Below are 23511 nucleotides of genomic sequence, written 5' to 3'. Positions count from 1 at the left end.
GTAAAGATCTGTACAAACAGCCCAAGGGAACAATAACCAAAATACTTTGGTTGGGAAGAAAAAAAAAATGCCTAAGTGACAACACAGAACCCACCGCTAACTAAGCGCTCTGGGGTCATGCTCGTGGAGTAAACAGCTGAGGATGTGTTCATTTTTCCGTTGTCCCCGAAAAGATGCCCATGTTTTGAGTCAGATCTACAGGACCACAATTTTTTCCTCCTTCTGAGCAGTTTACTACATGCTCTAAGGAGTGCGTGTGTAGCACAATGAGAACTTCAATAGCTAATTAATGAGTGATCATAAGAACTTCAATTTATTTCTGTTTCAATCTGGAAGTCAGGTCCCACTTAAGTTAAACATGAGCGTGCCAGCCACATCAGCCCTGGCACCTTCTTCAGAGCCATCACCCTCTGACTCTGATGGCTGGTTAGATTCCATGATGCTTGCTCACTCTTGGCCCGGCCCCTCCACTGTAGCTTGGCCAAGGGACAGCCATGTTAGGTCTCTGAGGAGTTCTGGATGGAGTGCTTAATGCCAGGGCCGGGAGCCATGCAGAATCCCCGGGAGGGTTCTTTCACCGCCTGGCCAGCCTCTGCCAGGAGAGCATGCCCTCCGCGTATGCGCTCTGGGCCACTCTCAGAGACGCGGGGCGGGCCGGTTCTGTAGCAGTCCCCTGACTGGTACACGCTAGGGGACCTCCTGTCAGCACCTCACTTCTCTGAACATGGGGAGAGGGCTGGTTCTAGAACAGTCAAGTTGGGGAGATAAGAGGTCATGTGGGGGTATCATTTGGCATGCAAGCAAGGGGTGTGGGAAAATCCTCAGGCAGTCGGCTCCCCATTGTGACGCTCTAGCCATCAGGGTGTTCTCCAGAGCCAATAGCTACTTCTCAGAGCCGCTGCCCTGGGGTCCAAAATACATCTGCCCTCCCTCTTTTGACAGCGAGATCTACAGTTTTCACCGTGTAAAGTCCTATTTCCTTCAGTGCTTCTACGAAGCTGTGAATTCCAGTTCCCTCAGAATCCTGGCCACAGTTACTGTGGGACATATACTGTCCCAACCAGTCAGATCATTTTATAGGATGGTCCCTTGCTTGTAAATGCATGGAAACTTTGAACAATGTGCTGGATAAGCCTTGGTCTTCGATAAGTCTTGGGACGGCTCCCCCTTCTTTAGTCATTAAAAATGTAGATGACATGTGTTTTTAGCTTAATAAGAAAACAAGAGAAAATATGTAGTTTTTCCAGGCTGCCTGGTCAAGGGGATTTTATCAAAACCAGAAAACCAATTTCAAGTGAGCCATGGCTGCAGGCACAGGGGAGACATTGGAGTCGCTAAGGCTAGTCTTCAAGCTCAGAAGTACCACTCACATACCAAACCTCTTAGAAACTTGAAAAATGCAGACCTTAAAAATAAGGGGACAAAAAAAAGTAAAAATAAGTGGATCCTAGAGGCTGTACTCAATTCCTGCTACATAGTTCAGATTCTCTATCAGGGAGCCAAGCAGGATGAGCGTAGGCACTGCTTGTAAATAAGAAAATCTCCCTAGATTTTTTGGTTAGAGAATTAAAGGATTTTCTGGGCAGTTCTTATAAAAACAACTGTTCCCAGGACCCGTTCCACCTTTTCTAAGCAAAGAAAAGTCAAGCCAGTTTACTATCCTCGGCACAGAGTTAACGAAGTTTCTTCCGGATGCAGCGTGAGTGGAGTGCCATCAGATCCTTAACTACTAGGAGTCCAATGAGAGAGATCTATCCGGACCTTGACCTCTTCATGCCCTCTACCTTTTGGTTTCAATTGGAGGATAAGTGTTGCTAGTAGAGTTGTCACTGTCAAATGATCTAAATGACCCCCTTCAGGGGAATGCAACGCCAAGTTCATAAGCAGCAAACGGTCTGGTTGACTAAATTTCATGTAATTGCATGTTCTTCATTTATCTATTCAACAACTCAAATACTCCTGAATACCTACTAGGCGCTACTCCGTGCTGAATAAATGATTCAGTCCCCACCCTCAAAAGGCTCTGTAGTCTGACAGTGAGACATGATAAACACAGTCATAGAATAAGCCAGCAGCAGTGGCACAGGAGACGGGCGAATCGATTATACCGTCAAAGAAGAAGAGAGGCTTTACAGTGAATGAGCTGTGAAAGCTACGAAGGAATCTCCCCAGGAGAATGGGAGACCAGGATCTCTGGAAAGTCTTCCCAATACAGAAAGACTATCCATAAGACCAAGACAATCACTACCCTTCAGACGCTCTGGCTTCCCAGACTAACCCAGAAAACAAAAGATCCTGTGAAGACCATCGCTAGAAGCTGCCCGGGCAAGGAGCTGGTGTGATGCCCATGAAAGCTCCCAACTGCTCACCCTGAGGAGAACCTGGAGTGAGAGAAATGCATTTCATTTACCAAGATCTTGTTCCCAAATTATAGCCTCGGGTAAGCTTGGTCCTTGCCAAGTTCTCCTGACGAGGTGTCTGGATGCATCAGGGGCCTACAGCACTGGGCTGCAGGAGAACCCGTAATCGTAAGTGTGCTGGTATCTTGTGAAGGGAGGACAGGAAAGCCAGGGGGAGGGGACACACAGCAGGTTCTTCGAGCGGCGCACTTCCCTCACCTTGCCAATACCAACAGACACGCTGGCTCTTTGTGATCAAAAACATTTTCGGGGACAGAGGGGTGGCATCGGGTGCTGGGGTCGGAGTGGAGAGGGTGCTGTGACTGGAGACATCAGAGTGAAATGCCCAGTGCCTCCCCCTGCTGAGGAACCAGCAGTCAAGTCGGCAGGAGAGAAAGATCCAGAGCTGGAAAACACGGGATGAGCTGGAGGGCCGAAGTGAGGAACGGGTCCTTTGGTCAGAAGATTCCCAAATGGGAATGAATTCTGGGGAAGACGGATGGAAAAAGTTGCTTGGGAACTGATGGCAGGAAGAACATTATAGAAGGAATGTGAAAGAAGTCATGAGGGAAAAAGCCAATGCGCGGTGGTCCTGGGAGTTGTCAGGGAGATGGTGAGTCTTCAAACCACTCTTTCAAGATTCCTGATGGGGAAAGGCAGGCAAGTTATCAAGCGGTGTGGAGAGGCAAGTACGGGGTCAAAGACAGTCCTGATTTGTTTTTCCCTAAGAATGGAGGAGAAGCATTTTCTGCCAAGGACAGGGACCAGCAGGCAGGGCAGAGGTGAGAGAAGAAAGGATCAGAGGAACGAGAGGCAGTGGAACCAGGCTGGGTCAGGAGGACAGGATCCCGAGGTAGCCTTGGCCCATGAAACAGAAGTTGAAAATGTTGGCTGTGAACACAGTTACCTTCTGTAGTGAAGGGGAGAGAAGAGGAGAGCTTCCTCCACGGGTGGCTCCCCCGCTCCCTGAAAGTGAAGTGGGTGGTGACATCAGCTGAGATGGGAGCATACCGCTGGGGACAAATGGAAAGGTGTGAAAGGGCAGACACAGAGATGGAAGAGGGAAGAATGCAGGGAGGAGCCCGGGATCCCTAGGCACGGCTGCCAGCCTGCTACCAATGGCTGTGCTGTTCTGCCGTATCCACAAGCTATTTAGCAAATGGCCCTGGTATGATGTCACCTTGTTAAACCCTGCTGGGAAAGAGGCCTAGGGGCCTCTCCAAGAAGCTGACAGACAGGACTCACAGGTGCCAGAGGTCAGAGATGGTGGAATTCTCGCTCCTCAATTATACAGAGGAATAGGATGCTTGGGCACGTTGGGTACATCGGCTAAAGAGGGCACGTACCTACAGGAAACTGCAAACAGCTAGAACCCTTGAGTGACCATACCCGCTGTTATCTGACTCGTGGTCTTGGAAAACCTCTCCACCCAGAATCATGGTGGAGCACACCACTGTGGAGCAACCAAAGGCTGCCAGTTATGGTCCAGATCATCGCCACCATAACGAATGCCTACAATGCATTTTCTCAGCACTTTCCATATATCGAATTATCTATCCATATTTTACAGTCAAGGAGACTGAATCCCTGGGGGGTTAAATCAATCACCCAAGGTCACAGGGACAGGAGACGTGAGCCTAAGGAGCTGGACCCAGGATCCCTGCTGTCAGCCAGTAGGAGTGGCTTTCAGAGGCTGCTGCCTACGTCTCCCTCTTGCACTGCAGTCCAACTTGAGTGCAAGGTAGCCAAGGTCTGGAGCTCAGATGCCTGTGTGTCTATCTGTCCTGCGGCTCTTCTGGCCCAGGCCACTGGAACAATCATTGGAGTACCAGATGACACAAAATAAAGTCTCCCATTAGCAGCTTGAGTTCATTCCACATTCTACTACAGAACCCAAGCTCATTGCAGAGGGGATCCATGGTAATTCCCTTTTCTTTTGTGACTGCGGCCTGGAAGCTGGCATGAACACTGAATGTGCCAGAAACCAGCAACAGTGTGAAGATGCTGACAGTGGCGGGATTTCTGTTCCTGGGAAAATAAGCCCCACACAGAGGGCAGTGGGTGGGCCCCGCAGACCCTGCCTGGAGCTATTTTTGGACACTCTTTCATGACTACGTGGGTTGGATCCACTGATCTCAAAGCAGGGCAGTTGTGAGCCGTTTGTGAGTCAGTCAGGAACCAAAGAGCTGAGGGGCAGAGACCCTCTGGATGCTTGCAGCACATTGCCTTGTCCCTGGGCTCTCTCTGTTGGCGAGGGAGCTGAAGGAGCAGCTCCAGTCAGCCTTCGCTCAGCAAGGCTGCCAGAGCCGGCCAAGCCGGCCAGAGCCAGCAGCTGCTGGGGCCTCTGGTTACTCTCTGTGGGCCAGGTCACAGCTGCCTCTTTCAGGTCTTCAGTTCGAGACCTCGACATGGCACGCAGCAAGGGGCCGAGAGCTGGAGAGGAACGGACTAGCATGTGCTGCTAGGAGAGAACCAGACTGGCCCCACCGTTCCCCCTTTGGTTCCCACCTCCCTCACGGTGGCCAGAAGCAGACATTAGCTTACTTGACCGGCGCAAAACCTGTCTGTGGCTGGCACTATTACCTTCTTATTTCAGAGATGAAGAAATCCACGGCGGGTCACATGGCTAGCAGGTGCGGCAAGGCCAAGATTCCAGTGCGGGCCTTACTTCGAACCACGTGTTCTTAATTACAATAGTACATGGTATCCCATCCCCCAAAAGCCACAGAACAATGTCCCCTTTTTCTGAGCCAACGCTTCCCTGCTAGCTCTGTGCCTCCTTGCCTACAGGCATCTTCCCCATTGCCCCCAGATTCAGAGACTCGGTCTTGCTCCGAGACCCTGCCCTCCCAGGCTGGTCCTAAGGGCCAGGGTTTCTAGTTTGTGCCCCACGTCACCCCTCATCCATCTCTTCTAGAGTCACCCCTTCTGCATGGGAAAATGAAGGAGACAGTGCTTGTACCTTCAAAACCCTGGGCCAGTTGAAACCCACTCTCCAAGCCACTTCGGCTTGAGGACAAGCGGGAGAAGGGAGGTGTGAGCCGGGCAGACGGGAGGAGCCCACTGCAGGGATGGGGTCAGCGAGGACTGCTGGAAAACGAGCGCCTTAATGGAGTCACATGAAGTGGGTGGCAGTGAGGAGGGCGTTGGGCATAAGCCCAGAAAAGGGAGGGAGCACACGCGGAAGCTCAGAGTAGATACAAAGGATGAGACTAAAAAGGTAAGTTGAGGCTGGGTTGCAAAAACTCTCAAAGGTCACACAGGCAGGTGATCCTGGGCTTTCTTTTCCAGACTAAAGGCAAGTCCTGGGAGTTTAGGATTAGGGTCACAGGATGAAGGAATTTTTTTTTTAAGGGGATTTAAAAGAGAAGAATCTGGCAGTAGTGTTTGGGGTAGAGATACCGGATTATTCTTCCGAGGTCATGTGCTTTGTGCTTTGTTTTTAATGATCCTGAACATTCTAAAAGTAGGAGAAAAATATCTGTTTTGCTCGGAGTCATCCCAGTGCTTTCTAAGGTCTCCCTGCTTCGAGCTTCCCTCAGGTGACTTGCACCGTGCACAGGAGCCAGCCTGCACAGCCTGGGTCTCAGGACAAAGGGCCTTCTGACATCCCGGCACGTGCGAAATCAGTTCCTCTACAGACAGAACTTGGGCACGAGGTGTGGGGTCTGAGCCACTGGGATGTGCACCGATGGTCCCAGGCACATCACAGCTGGAAGACCTGCTGACTTAAAAGCTTCGTTTGGATACATAGGGAAACAAACTCAGTGATGGGAAGTGATGGGAAGTGCACGCCTCCCCTATTTTCCCCCAGAATCTCCAGTGAAGGCTTTTGAATGCTTCAGATAATGGATCCAAACCTTCGCCAAAAGGTCTGGTCCCCTCAGTGCGCTCTCTGCTGGCTGCAGAGCCCCCATCCCAAAGCGGAGCAGGAGCTGAGCACACACAGCATTTCTGCTGGGTTCTAAACCAATAATTTCCTACATATTTGGCAAAAGAGAGGAGGAAAGAGAACTGGCCTGGGGGACAGAAAGCAGGGCTCAAGGTCAGGCTGCACCACAAGCAGCTCTAACACTAATAACCGCGAGGTCCTCAGGCTCTCCTGGGCTTTTTTGAATGGAGGGTTTCTACCAGTTGGTCCCGATGTGGCCCCAATGCTGTAGTTTTGTGCAGCTGCCTTACTTTTCACACCACGGCTTGCCATACACCACATCACAGCGAGTAATTTTCCTAAAATACAAACTGGATTCCCCCCGTGTGTCCCAGGTCACTCTCCTGCCAGAAGTCCCCCATCACACAAACCATGTCCCCCACAACCCGTACCCTCCCCTCCTCTTCCCTGTGTGACCGGGCATCTGCCAGCTCCCCGACCACGGAGCTCAGCCACACGGGCTTTCTCTCCGTCTTGAAGCTTGCCCAACTCCCTCTTGCTTTAGGACCTTTACACACACTAGCCTCTCTGCCTGGAATGTTCTTCCCCTCACTTTCCACCTGACTCACTCCTACTTTTCAGGTCTCAGTGAAGTGTTCCTTGCTCAGAGGGCTCCCTGACTGCTCCTCCTCCTTGTTCCTCGCCCTCCATGGTGCCTATTAACGTGCCCGTTCCTCACTGCACTCAATTTGTAACTTCAGCTTTATTTACTGGGACGGTACCCTCTGCCCGCCCCATCGGAGGGCCGATCCACAAGGGCAGAGCCGACTTCCACCTTGCTCACCACCGGATGGCCAGCACCCCCGCCTCTATAGATATTTGCAGAACGCACGCTGCAGAGGGTGCCCGCAAAAGCCAGTGTCCCCGCATCTGGGGGTGGGGATCGGGGGCCTTGCGAGCTGGACACGTCCTGTCCCTCCTCGGTTACAATGTCCGATCTCTTATCTGTCAGCCACTTTTTGCCCTTCCTGCTTCTGAGAAACACTCAGCCTCCATGTGAAAATGCACAGACAACCATCTCGGCCAGTTTAAAGACGGTCACGAAGGAGGAAAGAGCCCGAGTTCTGTGAGTGTGGATGCCACTCCAGCCCCAACATCCACTCCATTCATTCATTCACGGCTCGCACTGCATGCCTGAGCTCATCCCCTACAGAAAGGGCATCAACAAGCTGTAGCCCGAACCCTTGGCTTCAGAGTGCTCAGAAGAGAAGTCCCCAGGAGGCTTCCTCGGGAAACACAGAAGCTCTCCCTGCTGACAGCAGCGAGCACTCTGCCCCGGGGACATCAGAGCGGAGCAGCTCTGAGGTCTGAACCTGCAAGGCGGCAACTTCCTCTCTGCGTCCTCAAACCCCAAGGCAGTGGGACACCTTTCCCTGGTCACAGCGTTTGGAGCCTCCAACTGTTCCAGCGCCAGAGTTAAACTAACTAACTTTCTTCACCCCATCTGTGCCTTTCTGTACAGAGGCTCATTCACCAGAATGTCAGTGGAGAAACAAAGACAGCTGACTGTTTTCTCCCCTAGTGCCTATAATTAGATTCTCATGGAGAACTTGGCCACAACAGGGCTTTGCCGGACAAATGCTCCCCCCACCGCTCCCCCCCACAGCGTCTCTCTTGCCCTCATCTCCAGGGAGACCCAGATAAAGCAGCCAGTCACTTACCCTCTTCAGCCACGCAAAGTGCTTGTAAACATCAATGTCCCCATCCATGCTGGGCACCCATGTCAGCAGTTAGATTCCTTGGTGGAAAAAGCCCTTTTTCTGCTAGAGACCAAATTCTCTCTTCTTCCTTGCGTTTGCCCCCTCCCCCTCGGGACGTCAAGCTGTGTTCAGGTTTCCCCACTTCCCCGGCCCCTGTCCTTCAGCCTTTGCCTAAACAGTTGCAGATACACAAGGGCTCAGCCCCATGCTGCTCCAGAGCCCTCCCCCTCCGCCCCCAGACACACACAGGCACCAGCGCTGGGATTTAGAGCCGCCAAGCAATCAAACCTAGCAAAAAGGTAGGGAAAACAGACAGACTTGGACAGAGTTGTAAACACACACACACACACACACACACACACACACACACACACATTCTTTTTGGAGATAATACCAGAGCCTGCCAGAGGGAAACAGTCCTGAAGAAAATTCCTCGTCTGGCTTCCCCTTTCTGCAGTGGCTGGAACTCATTACCGAGAGACCCCGATTTCCTGTCTCTGCTCCACTCTGCGTTTACCCACAGGCTCCCAGCTGCTCTCAGTTTATTTGGGACTGGGGAGAAGACTAAAAATAAGTGCTGCTCTTGGAGGAGCTGCTGGTTCCCACACACAGCCTGACCCCCACCCCGAAGCCCACGCCTACCCCTTTTCCAGGCGGGAGTCAGGCTGGGCCCTGAGGAAAGCCTGTCATTTCCAAAAAAGAACACATTCAGAACCAGCTCCGGTCTGGGTTGCTGGCCCGCTGGGTGTCTGCTGTCCTTGGCTCTGGTGGCATTGTCTGCCAGGGGCCAACTGCTACTACCCAGGAGACATCTGCCATCGGGGGAGTTTGGCTGGGGCTGCTGTCAGCCACTACCACAACCAGGCCTTCCTGGGGCACAGTCAGCGCTGGGATGGGTACAGCTCCTGTTGAGCCCGAGGCCTGCCTTGCTGGGTGTCCCTCGCTCCAGCTTAGCTGCCTCAGAAGCCACAGAGGGGGGAAGGCGAGGCCCCCTCATGCGGGTGCCCACAAGATGTAGGGACAGCTCTGGGGAGGAACCCTGGGAGGGCAGGGGCTGGGGGAGACAGGCAATTGTGTCTGTTTTCCTGGGCTGGCCTTCCAGGGTGGTCTCCCTGGCACGGCCTGCCCCTCCTCCCCCACAAGGCTGCCTTTCACCGCCACTCACCCCCCACTCCTCTGAGAGCTTCTCTAAACATAGCTTTTCTCCCTTGCCTGGCCCTTAACGTGCGGCCTTCGGCTAGAGTGATTATGAAAGCGGTCCTTGATGTGGGCACAGCGGGAACTGTGGTTACACGCAAGGCCTCCGAGCTCTGCTGCTGTAAATGACTCGCAGACGCACATCTTGTGATGGCGGGGGGCCCGGGGCCCTCAGGGGTCACCAGGGGGGTTCCTGGAACTGCCAGCCTGAAGAGAAGGCTCTACTGGGTGTCAGAATGCCCCTTCGCATGGCCTCGACACCCAGCCCTGGCCAGAAGCGGGCCTGGCAGCACAGTCGCCAGCAGGCCCAGTCCACAGAGATCAGAGGCGGCAGCGGGAGAGCTGTGGCCAGCAGCTGGCACGAGGGGAGGAGTAAATTCCTGGAGACACACCCAGATCAGAGGCTAGAAAGGAAAAGCAGGCTCTGCTGTCCCTGTGCTGAGCTCTAGGCCCTTCTCGCCACTGGCCCAGTTCAATCAAGGCCTGGGCCCCACCTGGTCCAAGTTCCCTGACCAGACTAAGGTCCGATGTGTTGGGGAAACAGCTCTCTAAGGTTGCAGGGGTAGGTAAAGCTTTGGGTTGTTGTTGTTGTTGTTGTTGTTGTTGTTGTTGTTTTTCCCTGTCTGAACGTCTGGGAAAGCCAAAGGAAGAATTCATTTGGTCAACATGCATTTGCCCAGCGTCCAAGGCAAATGAAACCAACTTCCTACCCTGAGCTAATAAGGAATCATCACATGGTATGTGGTAAAGGTGTTTCTGGGGCCCTAGGGAAGAAGAGGCAGAGTGGGGCCGGATGGGGAGAGACGGGCACAGTCCCAGCCCCTGCACCCCCGGCTCATGGCTCAGTGCTTTTCAGTAGGTTCTGGTGTGAGGAGGAAGGAAAGGACCAGGCAGCAATGTGGTGGCCTCTCTCAATCTTGTTAGCTCCCACCCGCCCGTGAGGTTGGCTCCAGTGGCAGCCCCTCCTCAGCAGCCATACCCCTCTTCACTTCACCACCTGTCCTGTTGTACAGAACCACCATGGACCGCTGACAGGTCTGTGCACTGCACCAGACTGGAGAACATGTGTCTGAGCTCTGACCTCCATGCCTACCGCAGTTCTTAGCACACAGTAAGAACTTAAACACTCTTTGAGTGAAAGAGTGAGGCTCACGTGCTAAGACCAGCAAGATAAGCCTAAAATTCTACTAGGAGAACACGAGTCTTGAAGGTGTGTTTCCCCAGGGTAGCAATGCTCCACTGAGAGGAAAAGGTGGAACTGATGTTCATCTCTTAACTCACCTCACATGTGACAAATGTGAGGAGGGAGGGTGGAGAAAGGGAAAGGAGAGGACGGAGGAATCCAGACAAGTTGCAGCTAAATTCTTGACATATTTTTATGGTATCCTCAAATAGCAATTGCTACCTCAGCCTTGGGGGAAAAAAAAGTGTATTTTATAATTCAACTAAAAAATTCACGGAGGAACACTCGAAAAGGCCTAGGAGCACAGCATGTGTGTGGCTGGTGGGCAGAGCCACCTAGGACATGGGAGCCATACGCACCTTTTCACTCACTGACCCCCAGGTGGCAGGTGACAGGTGGCCATGGCCCCGTCATCCCGCTGGCAAGGCAGACAAACCCATGGCTGCACCACCTCACTCAGGAGGCCATCCCGGCCCGGGGCACCTGTCAGTGGTCCACAGGCAGGCTTTGGGGGGATAAGACAAGCCTCTGAATAGGGTCATAAAATACATACATAAAAAGTACTATTTGGATGTATAAACCACTATTTCTCTGAAAACAAAGTTTCTAGATTATCAGAACGTTGCGTGACTCCCAAAGGATTAGAGCCTGGGCTTTATCTGGCCTATGCAGCTATTCTGAAAGGGTTACCCTTCCCTTAAAGGAGCGTGGGGGACGGCCCTCCTATCTGGTGTGCCGCCGCACACGCACGGCTGAAGAGCGTTCTCAGCAACCACCGGGGGTACACAAACAGGAGTTCTTATGGTGACCCTGAAAGCCCTGGGGCCTTCCTGAAAGCAAGTCACTCCCCAACAACCACACTCAACTCATCATGTCTGGAACACAAGGTAGCCAGCTGAGGGCACGACACGGAGCGACTGAGCATCTGGGGCCTAAAAACACAGCTAAGAGGACAGAGTGGTCGGGTCTGGACAGGGAAATGCAGGTAGCTAGCCCCCCACCCCCACCCCAGGGCTTAGCAGGGAACCCCAGGAGAGTCGCCTCCGTGGTGAGACTCCCGCATACGTGTGAGGATGACTGAGGACAGCTTCCTAAGGCTCTACTTCCCCTGCCAGGAGCGAGCGGCATCTAATGCGGCAGAACTGTGGACTGATGGGGTCTCATGGGTCACATGCCATTCCGACAGGTCACCTGCATCCTGAGCTCCAGCTCAGCCCCGAGCCTTGGGCTCTGTGCCATGGTGACAGGTGTCAGGATGGCCATGGAATGCCAGACACAGGTCTGTGTCCTTCCACAGGCGTGCTGCACGGTGGGCGGGCCACTGGGGAGCGGAGGGAGAGGGCAGAGGAGGGGGAGGACAGGAAGGGGCCCAGCCCGAGGACACTGCTGCTCTGGGCTGGTAAGCGAGTCCTGCTTGTAAAACAGCATCCTGGCCACCACAGCCCAAGTCCCCATGGGGCACAAGCACGGGAACCCACCGCCACAAGGAGATGGGACAAGGAATCTCAGACTTCTCCCGTAAAGGACCAGATGGCAAATGTTTAAGGCTTTGCAGCCCATATGGTCTCGGTTACACTCAACTCTGCCATTTGGAAGCGCAAAAGCAGCCACCGCTAACATGTAAACCAAAGAGTGTGGCTATGTTAACACCTTCTTTGTGGACACTGGAATTAGGATTTCAGACCATTTTCACATAAAATATGCTCATAATTTCTCAATCACTGAAAAACATAAAAATCATCCTTAGCTCATGAGGCATAAGAAACAGCGAGCCAGATGCAGGCCAGGGGTTGCTGACCCCTGGCTAGGGCACTACTTCCCCGTTTATAATGCACCACCTGGGTTGGAGGGCGTTCTTGCAAAAATGCAGATTTTGACCCGAAAGGTTGAGAATGGGACCTGACATAGCGCATTGCTAACAAGCTCCCAGGTGATGCTGGTATTTGACGATCTCGGGACCATATTTGAATAGTCAGAGGTTAGGAAACCACTTTCAGAAGTTTCTTAAAGCACAGGGTATTGAGAAAGTTTGCCTGGAAGCACGAATCCTCCGGAGCCAGCCTCCTTCCCTCCCTCCCTCCCAGTGGTGCCTGAAAGGGCAGAAGGTTCCTGGTGGGTGCAGGGTGGGTGGGTGTCTACATGCTCAGACCCCAAGTTATGCTAACCTGGCAACATGAGCCACCATGTCCCCTGGGCCTGAAGCAGGAAACTCGGTGGGGAAGGGTTTATTTGCTCTTTTACCAGTGTTTGCACGTTCCCGGTCATTTATAAACACTAGTTCTTAGGGACTGAAATAGTTTCCTCAAGTCAGGTCTGAAAGGGGCCAGACCTCTAGAATTTAGGAGGGTACAGTGTACTGTGGGGGGGGGGGCAGCACAAATCCAGGAAAGTGAAAACTGTGAAGTTTACAGTCGCAGCCAGGTCCCCACTCTGAGACGCTACGCCAGGAAAGATGGATTAAAGAAATCCAAGGTACAGGTTTCCTCTAGGGCAGGGCCTGGCAGCACAGGGCCTAGAAATGCCTCCTGGAATGGAAGGAGCCATCCTAATAGCGCCCCAGCAAAAGGCACCGGAACGAAGGGGTTTGGAGAGGGTCTTCTCTGTCCTGACAATGGAAGGCCAGGTCTCTGCTCCCAGGAGCAGCCCTCAGCCCTCCCATTTCCTCTTCCCCAGCACAAACAGGCTTGCCCTTTGGGCAGCAGGTTCCATGGAAAATGCGAAAGAACTCCGCCACCTGAGCCAGGTACGCTGTCCAGTGGCTTCATTAACGAGGGGGAGCTTGGGTCATCTTTCTAACTGAAATAAACAAAGCTATTTTTCTTATATAAAGCCTGTACCTTCTTCCCTGGGATTTAGACTTTCTAGCATTTATCCCTGACTCCCACCTAGCGGCTTCATCCAGTACTGCACAGGAACAAAGACCAGGACTAGCACACCAGCCCTGCTCAGGGAATGAGTTCCTTGGGAGGGGGGGGGGGGGGGGGGGGGGGGGGAGGGGTAGTGGTGGTTGGTGCCTATCCCTATGATTTTCAGCTCTCACTCAAGGGAAAGGCAAGAAACTCATACTGCAAATTGGCTCACATAAGCTCTAGTTTTTTCCCCCTTGAAATGTAAGCACCAAGTTTCCCCTTCTCTCAAGATCCCTAGCAAGGGATACGTGGGTGGCTCAGTAGGTTAAGCATCTGTCGTCCACTCAGGTCATGATCCCAGGGTCCTGGGATCGAGTCCCACATCAGGCTCCCTGCTCATCTGGGAGCCTGCTTCTCCCTCTGCCTCCCACTCCCCCTGCTTGTGCATGTGCTTACTCTCTCTCTCTCTCTCTCTCACACACACACACACAAATAAATAAAATCTATTAAAAAAAAAAAAGATCCAGAGGAAAAAAGTTTCCCTATAAAACCCCTGTAACTTTTCAAAATGAGTGTATCCAACATGCACATATCCTGATCCATCTTTTGTTCTAGGCCCTGGGTGCAGAATAAAGACACAGAGACAGAAGAAAGAAGGGCAGAAGAAAAAAGCTCCCAGGTCAGAACTCCTAGAGCAGCTTTCTCTCCCTACCTTTTCTTGAAACTCCTCCTGCTTTTCAATATGGTAAACAGATCTGCTTTGGCCAGAATGAGAGATCGCAAGCTGAATCTGGCAGGACTGGCAGGGGGCTCTGAGGAGCTGAGGAAGAAGCCGTCTGTGACAAGGCAGTGGAGCAGTGAGGGGGTGGCCCCATGCCTCCTGGGCCTGGGCCACTCCGTTTCCTGAAAGCGCAGAAGGGAACCGAGGGCTCCCGAAGCTACGGTAGGCTGGCAGAGGTGAACACACAGGCTAGAGAGGGCCTCATGTCCCCACCATCCCATCTCACTGCTCCTGAGAGGTCAGCCTCCGCCAAGCCCGGACTGTGGGGCCGCGGCACCTGCAGAGGCTCCCTGACCTGTCTCCACTTTCGAAACCAAAAGGCCTCGGCTGGGGGAAGGCCGTGCCTGGTACTGACCACGAAGCCAGGACTGGAATGCCTGGCCAGATCCTGCAGGCGACTGTCAAACCAGCTGTCACGTCCAGTAGGCAGACGGAGTGCCAGAGGAGAGAAGAGGGTCATCCAAAGTCACACGCCAGTGGCAGGCCACTGGCCTCTTAATGCCTCCCTACCTCCCATGCTGCCTCACCCTGCTTCGGTGCTGCTCCAGCACACTGGCCAGGATGCCTGCAGCCTGGTGGAGGAAAGCCAGGGCTCTGCTGGGTGGCTGAGCCACGCCGGGAGCCCTGCTTGCAGAGAGGGGCCTGGTGTACGGTCCCACTGCAGGTTCTCTGCCCACCTCTTCCCCTCACCCCGGAGCCTGGGCTCACCCTGACTTGTCCTCACTCTGCTGCTTCTGGCTTTGCCGGCCTTGCCTTGGACTTCATCTTGAGCCCCTGAAGCCTCCGGTCTTTATGCAGGATTCCCCTAACCTGCATCCAAAGCCATTGAACAGCAGGCTACACCTAGCCCTTTGTGGGACGAGAGGAGGCGTCTATACTGAACGGTTAGAGAAGCCCCTGAGCTGCTCCATCCGGAGACGCTGCTGGCTCTGACAGCTCTTGGGCATCACCTGGCGACCTGAGTCACCACCCTGCTGCTAGCTGGCTGTCCCCAGCCCTGCTGAGCCCGCTGGAAGCTGGAAGACTAGTCCTTCGATGGGCTCTACCCCCAGCTCAGCCCTGGTTCCCCAACCAGCCTCCATCCAGCCAAGGCAAGCAGGTGTAGAGGAACAGTGACACCCCTTCCAGGCCCTGGAAAAGCCCCACTCAGGTCCAGCTGGATTCCGGGATGTGGCCATAGCGGCATGAATGCCCCCTGCTCGTGCTATGTGTCAGGGCCACCAGTGAGCGCCTCTAGCTTTTCTGGCCTTCAGGACAATCTGGTGGGACTGAGGGGCTCTTGACCAGAAATGGCCACGCTCTCCTTGAGGGCATCACCCTCACTCCGCCACAGGGAAGCGGCAGCTGCAGGGCAGGGAAGGAGGCCGCCCCTGGTGGAGCTCAGCTCCGTGCCCAGTCCAGCAGAGCGGCCTCAGCCCTGCAGTCAGGGCCTCAGCTTCAACCTCTCTAGCGCTAACTCTAGATGGGCCCGGCCTACCCCATGTGAAGGGCGCCCCTTTCCTCTCCTGAGCTCACACAGGACAGCACCACAGAAGCTTTTCTGCCGGTCCGGCCCCGCTCACCCTGGACCCCAGGATGCTTTTTTAGGCCCCAAACCTCTGGAAACTCACTCAGAACCCGGCACCACTGAATCCTGGGCAGGTCTGCTCCATGGGCTCTTTAGGAGTCTGGCCTGTTTCTGACTATCCCCAGGCAGAGTCTTTGCTGCTGCCTACGGTTCTCCATCCAGCCCGCCAGCCCCCGGCAGCAGGAGACCAGCCCCACCGTGGAGACACACCTGCCGGTGATGCTCCAGGACCAGGAGCTCCTTCTGCACCTGAGACAAAGGCAGCGCCCGGACTCGTCTGCTATTTGTTCTTGTTCGAACCACCAACCATTCCCCCACAGCCCCCTCTGTCTCCACAGCACCCGTTTTCCTTGTGTACCCCAGCTGCCGACATCGATGTCTGAGGGTCCACAGCACGGAAGACAGCGTCCTCTATCACACAGTCCTCTCACCACACCCAAGGGCAGCTAACCACAGCTGTGTGTAAATGAAGGGTCCTTAATTTCCATTTCTTTCGCACCTAACATCTCTTTGCAGGCCTGGAGGACTTGACACAAAAGCCAATTAAGATTCTCCTTCAGGAATTTGACACACACACATGCACACAGAATAAATGCAGGAGAGAAAACATGAAAAGAATTTGTCAAGAAGAATAAAATCCAGTCCAAGGCCATGTGGCAGTTGCTCTGGGCTGTCTTCCTAAGAGCCATTTATGCCCCCTCCCTTCCATCATGGTTCCTTCCGGACAAAGGCCACCTCCCACTACAGTGAATGAAAGTGCCCATACTTGTTTCCCAGCCTCCCTTGCAGCTACAGTATGCACATGTGAACAAATCTGGACCTTGGGAGCATGTGGAAGTCTGCTGCAGGGCTTCAGAGAAAAAGATTTCCCTTCCTGATTGGAAAAAAAAGGAGAAAAGAAAAAAAAGAAAAAAGGGGAGGGAAGGGAAGGGAGAAACGACAAGTCCTCCCTCTGGACATGCTGCCTAGAGCTACAGTCGTACAGCCTGTAAGCGATACCCTGAGGAAACACCAACCCCCTAAGGATCATGGGGCAGAAAGACGGGGAGAGCCAGAGCCCTTGAGGTCATCCCAGAGCCACTGATTTGACCCTGGGACCACCCATCTTCTGGGTGTCTTGTTATGACATATAAAGCTCCTTTCTGTTTATGCCACTTCTCTGGAGAAAGAACAGCTGACAGGGCACAAGGCAGAGCTGGACCACACCAGGCCAACGCAGGACCGAGCAGCAATGGGGGGATGTGGCAAAGCCAGCTGACTAAAGAGGAGTACAGAACAAACACGCAAGGGACGCGAAGGCATAAAAGCTGCCTGCCTGATCCTTCAAGCTGCCTTATTAGTCCCTATTCTAAGCCACATGTATTTTTTTTTTTAAATAAAAGTGAGTCTCTGTGTTTTAAAGTAGTGTGTCTCAAACTTTAATGTGAATATGAATCACTGGGAGATGGTTCAGTGGCAAGAGGGGCGGGGGGGCCCATATTCTGCCCTTTTATAAAGACACCAAGCAGCAAGCAAACTACCAGGGATGGCAAGGCTGCTGGTCCACAGACTACAACTGAAATGGCAAAGTCCTCTGAAAGTACCTACCTAAAACCAAGGAAAAAGTACTGGTGGATTTGTTCACTACTTTGGCCTCTATTTCCATACAGGTACGACCTACTGTGGAATGTGTATGCCCCCAGATTATAAAAGGACTTCAGGCGTGCAAGATCCAATACAGACAGGCTGTCTCTGTCCAGAAGCAAAACTTCACATCCTGTCCTGGTATCCTGGCATGTTTATATGAACTTTTGACCCACCCTAAAAGAGCACCATTCAGAGGTTGCTGATGGCCATAATTACTCTAGAAGACTCTGAATGCAACAACGTTCAGGAAACTCTCTCCAGAGGAAGGCACTCCCCCCCAACCACTGTAGAGAACCTCAAAACAGATCTATAAATCTTAATATAAGCGGTTTTCTGCAACACAGCTTGAAAAACCAACCACCATGCTGACTGCCTTTGGATAAAAAAATATTTAAGAATCCTTTTTTAGTAAGTACAGAAATTAGATCCATATTTCACCCCACACACTAAGAAATACTGCAGGTGAATTCAAGTTAACCCTAAGACATAGATCAAACCATAAACTTTCTGGAGAAGATCCAGGTGAATATTGTTTGAGCTGAGGTTAAGAAAGGCCCTTGTAGGGATAAAAGGAAAACAAGAAACCCAAACAGGAAAGATAGGTAATTATAATCCTTTTAAAGTTTTGTCTCAAAAAGCACTACAAACAGCATTTAAAAAACAAAGTGAGGAAAATGCCACAAATAAAGCAAAAGGGCTTTAAAAAGGTCAGTATAGAAGAAAAGCAGTAAAATCCTAACAGGAAGGGGAGAGAAGAGCAGAGAATATGAACAGGGTGCGGCAGGGACACCCAAAGTGATCTCTGGGGTGTGTGGGAAGAAAGTATTAGCGCAATTTTTTTAACCTGACCCTTAAAAAAAAATCTCCATTTGGGGCCATGTTTCATAATTTACATACACTAGGACAATACTGTGTATATAAATGAGTACGTGGAAATGAATTTTTTTCAGATACGGGTAGAGATCAAACTTTGGAGACCGTACAGAAAAGTACTAACAAAAAAAAAAAAATGTTTAGCCTCCCACTAGGCAAAGAAATGCAGAAGTGGTAAAAAGACATTTTTTCCTAAGAGATTAGTAAAGCTGTTTTATCTTAGTGATTGTTGTCGATCAGAATGTGCCTCAAACCCTGCCAGTGAAAATATAAATGAGTAAAATCTTCCTGAAAAGTGGTTTGGAAAAAAAAATGTGTCAAAGGCGTAAAGATATGAATACCTTTGGAATAGAGCTATTAATAACCTTGGATTAGCAAACTGCATGGGACATACTTATTAAGATATTTATCTATCTCTTATCTAAAACTCTAGTTTAATACACTCTCCCCTATTTTGTCTGTTAACTACTTTAATCCCACCTTTAGGACTCGACCTATGGAAATATCTAGAGAGAAAGACATATATTCCCGGACATCCTCTGCAGCAAAGCTACATATTGGTGAAAGATGAAAAAGAATCTGAACGTCAGTATTAGAGAAGTGGTCACATAAACTCAGGCATGTTCACACAAGGCAGAAGTACGTAAACATCGTAAACGACGCAGTGAGGGATGAAACCGCCAGCTGCTCTCTGTACTCTGGGCAGACTGCAAACTGGGCGTTTGCTGGGGGAGCCGCTTCAGTGAATCTCTTGGTTACATGATGGTGAAGGTCCCGAGCAAGCTGCGAGGGGACATCCTAAACTGCTCTGCAGCCTGATGCAAGGATTCAGGGAACCGTGGAGGATGCTCTGTCTGGAAGTTTCCAATGGGCCCCCGGCACATGGTGACAGGCCAGCCCAAGGACAGACAGAGTCAACAAGCGACTTCAGGAGAATTCTGGCTGATGGATATTGGGAGCAGTGACATCCGAGAGCCAACATTTGGTTTTAAGGTTTTGTGTTCTACACGGAAACCTTCCACATATAAGCTCACCATCCCTGACCTGCCATTCTGAAACCCCTAAGCTCTGAAGACCCAAAGGTTTTGTATTGCTTTTAAAGATACTGGTGCCGAATTTATTTGGCAGTCTAACTGGACCTGAACTAGCAGGAGAATATTTATAGATTTTCTTTATCCCACTTCATTGGATATTCATACGCTTTGCTTTAGAAAGGTCAATGCATTCCCGCTCCCATTCTGCTGAACTGAGAATATGTCCTGCAGTATAGACGCACCGTCTCACCTTTCTGAAGCTAAGTTCTGGGTTCTAAAATGCATCTGGATCCAGGGTTTCAAATGGAGGGGCTAAGGATCAGTAATTCTCTTGAGGCATCAGCAAGTCCCCTTTAAACACTGCAGCTGGAGCCAGTCAGGCGAGCGGGAACAGAGGGAGGGATGGGTGTCCACACCCGCGGCAAGTGGGCCTAGGAAAGCTCAGCTGTCCACACAGGTGGGCAAAAGATGGTCAGAGCAGACTGGAGAGAGGCCAGGCACAGCCTCGTAGAGCCGGAAGGATGGGAACAGCCGGAATTCCTGATGGAACTCCAGGGAGGCAGAGACCCTCTGGCCTGGGATGGGAGAGAGAACGAAACTCCTCAAAGCCCCCCTGCGAAACCCAGTCACGGGTTAGAAAAGGTGAGTAGAACGGCGGATGCGGCCTTCTGTCTGGTTGTGGCGTAAGTCTGAGAGCCCACACGAGGCGGTTCTCAAACCTACATGGCAACAGGCCCACCAGACACCCATCCCACGGGCTTCCCCACCTTCTCCAGGCAACATCCGGCTGTGTTCCCTACTGCTGCCTTCACCAACGACTACAAACCTCGTGGGTTCCAACAAGGCAAACAGACGCTCTCACAGCTCTGGAGGTCAGGAGTCCCCAGTGGGTCTCTCTGGGCTAAAGCCACGGTGCTGGGAGGACTGCTTCCCCAGCTGGAGGCTCTAGGGGAGGGCCACCTTGCTAGTCTCCAGCCCCTGCCCGCGTCCCTGGGTTCCTGACTCGCTTCCACCTGGAAAGGCCAACTCACATCGCTCCCACACCAACCCTTCCGCCGCCCCCCTCCTAAGGACACTGGTGACTACACTGGGCCCACCTGGACGATCCACGCCAATTGCTCTTCCTGTTTAAACTCTGCTGATCAGCAACCGTCATTCCATCTGCTGCCCTCCCCTTGGCCGTGTTCGGTAATATTCACAGGATCTGGCGATTAGCACACGGACGTCTTTGGGAGGTCCCTACGCCCCCTACCACAGGGGTGTAGTCGTGTCACAGAACACCAGCCAGGCAGCCTACATGCTGAAACTACTGAGTAACGCGTGACTACAATGAAGGATTCCTCAGCGTTCAGAGGGAGGCACGGGTAGAAGGCTGTATTGACAGAGGGCCCTGAACAGCTAGGACGTGCGGCATGTGAACTGTCTCATCACAAATGACGTGGCCTCTGGACAACGATGTCTCCACCACCTTGGTTTCCAACGGCAACCTCTACCTCCCAGTTTAGTGGGCCCGGCCCTGCCTTTCCCACGTCAGTGTGTACTTTCCCGTTTGGAATCAGTCTGTAGGACTCCAGCTTTAGAAGACTGCATTTTGGCTTTCATCCTCAAACTCAGCTCAGGCAATCACAGGCTCCCTCAAGCTTCCCAGGTTCCTCCCTCCCGCCCTGCAATGGCTGCATCTCAGACACCTCAGCGGGCAAGCTCTCACCTGCTCTCAATCCCGACTATCACGAGGCTCTTAAAGTGGACCAGCTGGTCTCCCCGGGGAAGGAGACCGGTCACTAAAGCCATGTATTTACAGCTTGGGTTTCTCCTCTGCCCTTAGAGACTAGCAGACATGCAGCCTTGATCTAGAGAGAGCGGGAGTGGGGTCAGGAACCCTGCATCCTGCTCTAGGGACAGAGCCTCTCAGGGCAAGGAGGTCTGAAGGGCAGGGGCGGCAGTGAAGGACGCAGCTATTGTAAGAGAAAAGGAGCAGGGGGGCAGCCAAAGATAGGGACCCCACCCAAATTATAATTAGGAAGTTGTGCTTGTAATCCCGCAGGGAAGAACTCTCCTGCTTGCTCTCCTCTGGGTGCCCTGGGTGTCCCCCTTCTCAGAGAGTGTGACTGGAGCCCACAGGCAGGCTGGCCGTGCAGTCTAAGCTGCTGGCCTGGGGCTCTCCCCTCCTGCTGTAAAGGACCAGCGAGTGGGGGGCTCTGGCCAAGGCCGGATGGGAAGAAGAGGCTGGAAGGTACACAGATGAGGTAATAGTCCCAGGCAGTGTGGCGTGCCGTACGCCCCGTGGTTATGTGGTTATGTTCCCAATGGCCTCCCGAACGGGCCACGGGCCCACTCACCAAGCTCTCCTTTATGTAGGCAGCTGTGGGGCCCGGGATCTGGCTCAGGAGGGCTGCTCTCTCCTGAGGCTGCTCCAGCATTTCCAGGGCCAGTCTCAAGTCCTCAACGAGATGGAGCACTGGAAAAGGGTTCGTGCGGGAGGCCGGGGAGGCCAGCGCAGGCTCACAGCTACCATCACTGATATCTGTGCCTGTTTTAGTGCCTGGAACGAGAGAGAGGTGGGAACCTTGGTAAGAAGGGTGGATGCCACGGCAAGAAACTGGCAAAGGGCAAACAGAGAGGAAATAGGGGACAGAGATGGAAAGGAAGCCTAGAAAACCACTTCTTCCCCAGCAGAACCATTCACACAGCAAACTCGGCAGACACCCCATCTTTAAACCTGGACCGATGTATGGAAGCTCACACCCCTAGACAACTGGGAGGACACAGCCAGCCCTGACCATGACCCAAAACATGCTAGCTGAAACAATGAGCTGCCAATCTCCTGTTAAATTCCTAACTTGAGTTAACGTGATAGGGCAGTTTGCACAGATGGCACCAAAAGGCTCCCCTCTCCTCTCCTCCTAGAGTGGTTCCCGACTCCGGGCTGGCCCCGTGCCGCAGTGCCAGCTCTGGTGAGGGCTTCCAGCGGATTGGAATCCTTCTGGATCTTCCCACTTGGAGGATCTCTACATCGCCTTAGGGACTCACACTTTCCAGATGTATGAGTTACCGTGTAATCGACATCTCCTCCCCCCCGTCGTGGGCTGTGAAGCTCTGAGGCCAGGGTCCCTGGCCCAGGGGGTGGACTTCCTGGCGTCCCAGCCCCTGCCCGTGCCGAAGGGGCATCTGACTACTGACTATCTGCATGTGGGCCTGGAGAAACAGCTAAGAGGGAGACAGCTTGGACTGGGTCAGCTCTTTCTAATTTCAAGTGACCCAAACAAGACTGTTTCTGCCTTTCTGAACCTTACCATTTAAGCAAACAAACAAAAAGTCTTCTTTGCATAAACACAGTGGTCTATTTTTCAGACCAAAAACCGGGGTGACACAGTCTGACAAAAGATTTCTGTGCTTCTTTCAGCAATAAAACACACTTTAGAAAATACGGTGTCGGCGGTGGAATTTCTAGGGCATTCGGATTGTTTGTAAGGCCAACAGGAATCAGGGCTCTGCTGGAAAATGTGGGCAATGGGGCCACCGCATCCCCAGTTATACGGCAGGTCTGACGTCTAAATGTAGGTCCCCTCCACCCTTCTAAGAGCCAGCTTCCTAGTTGCCATGGCAGTCTTCGCAAGGAAAAATCCACACAGAAGGAAACAATTACTATTTGATTGCTGGTTTGCTTTCTGAAAGCACAGGCTAGAGGGAATTGTGGGTCACAATCCACAAACAAGCCCATGGCTCTGGGGAGCTGGGAAACTGCCGATTACCCACACTCCAGTGTGCACTCAGCAGTTTCTGGGCCCCGCAAATCCAATGGAGAGTTGACTGGGAAGGGCCACAGCTGAGTTCAGGGAAGAAAATGGACTGGAATAGAGCAAGACCTCCCAGTCTCCAAGCAAATGCTGAGTGGTACCCGATCACCTCAGACACGCTCCAACACATACACCTTCGTCCACAGAGGACGAGTCAGGCCAGGGCAGGTGGGAAGACTGAGACTTTCATTCGCTCTATGTCACTCTGTGGTACTGGACAAGTCTCTTCCTTCTCTGGGCCTCTCCCTGCCCTAAAGCCTTGGGATGCTTCCCTACTGTTCAAGGTGTGTGTGCATGCTTGTGTGTGTACACATGTGTATCTAAACCTATTTTTGTTCTCTGCCTATGTTTGTATGTGATGTATGTATACATAAAATACTTTTTAAAGATTTTATTTATTTATTTGACAGAGACAGCCAGCGAGAGAGGGAAGACAAACAGGGGGAGTGGGAGAGGAAGAAGCAGGCTCCCAGCAGAGGAGCCTGGTGTGGGGCTCGATCCCGGCGTTCTGGGATCGCGCCCTGAGCCAAAGGCAGATGCTTAACGACTGAGCCACTTAGGCACCCCATGTATA

General features: G+C 52.5%; 1 protein-coding gene across 4 annotated transcripts in view; it reads right to left on the bottom strand.

The window, feature by feature from the left end:
* The window catches only part of PPFIBP2 (PPFIA binding protein 2), a 141227-nt gene that overhangs the window by 69642 nt on the left and 48074 nt on the right, over positions 1–23511 (bottom strand). For 3 of the 4 annotated variants that reach the window (XM_034666506.1, XM_034666502.1, XM_034666503.1), the window contains exon 3: positions 21480–21682. In XM_034666506.1, coding sequence (XP_034522397.1) covers positions 21480–21682 — 203 coding nt within the window. Of the gene's footprint in view, positions 1–7991; positions 8384–21479; positions 21683–23511 lie in introns of those variants that run through there. The other variant, XM_034666505.1, reaches the window with a different exon arrangement.

The sequence above is a fragment of the Ailuropoda melanoleuca genome, chromosome 8, assembly GCF_002007445.2.
Source record: "Ailuropoda melanoleuca isolate Jingjing chromosome 8, ASM200744v2, whole genome shotgun sequence".
Classification (NCBI taxonomy): domain Eukaryota; kingdom Metazoa; phylum Chordata; class Mammalia; order Carnivora; family Ursidae; genus Ailuropoda; species Ailuropoda melanoleuca.
The sequence above is the reverse complement of the archived record's forward strand: the minus strand, read 5'-3'. Positions and strand labels throughout refer to the sequence as shown.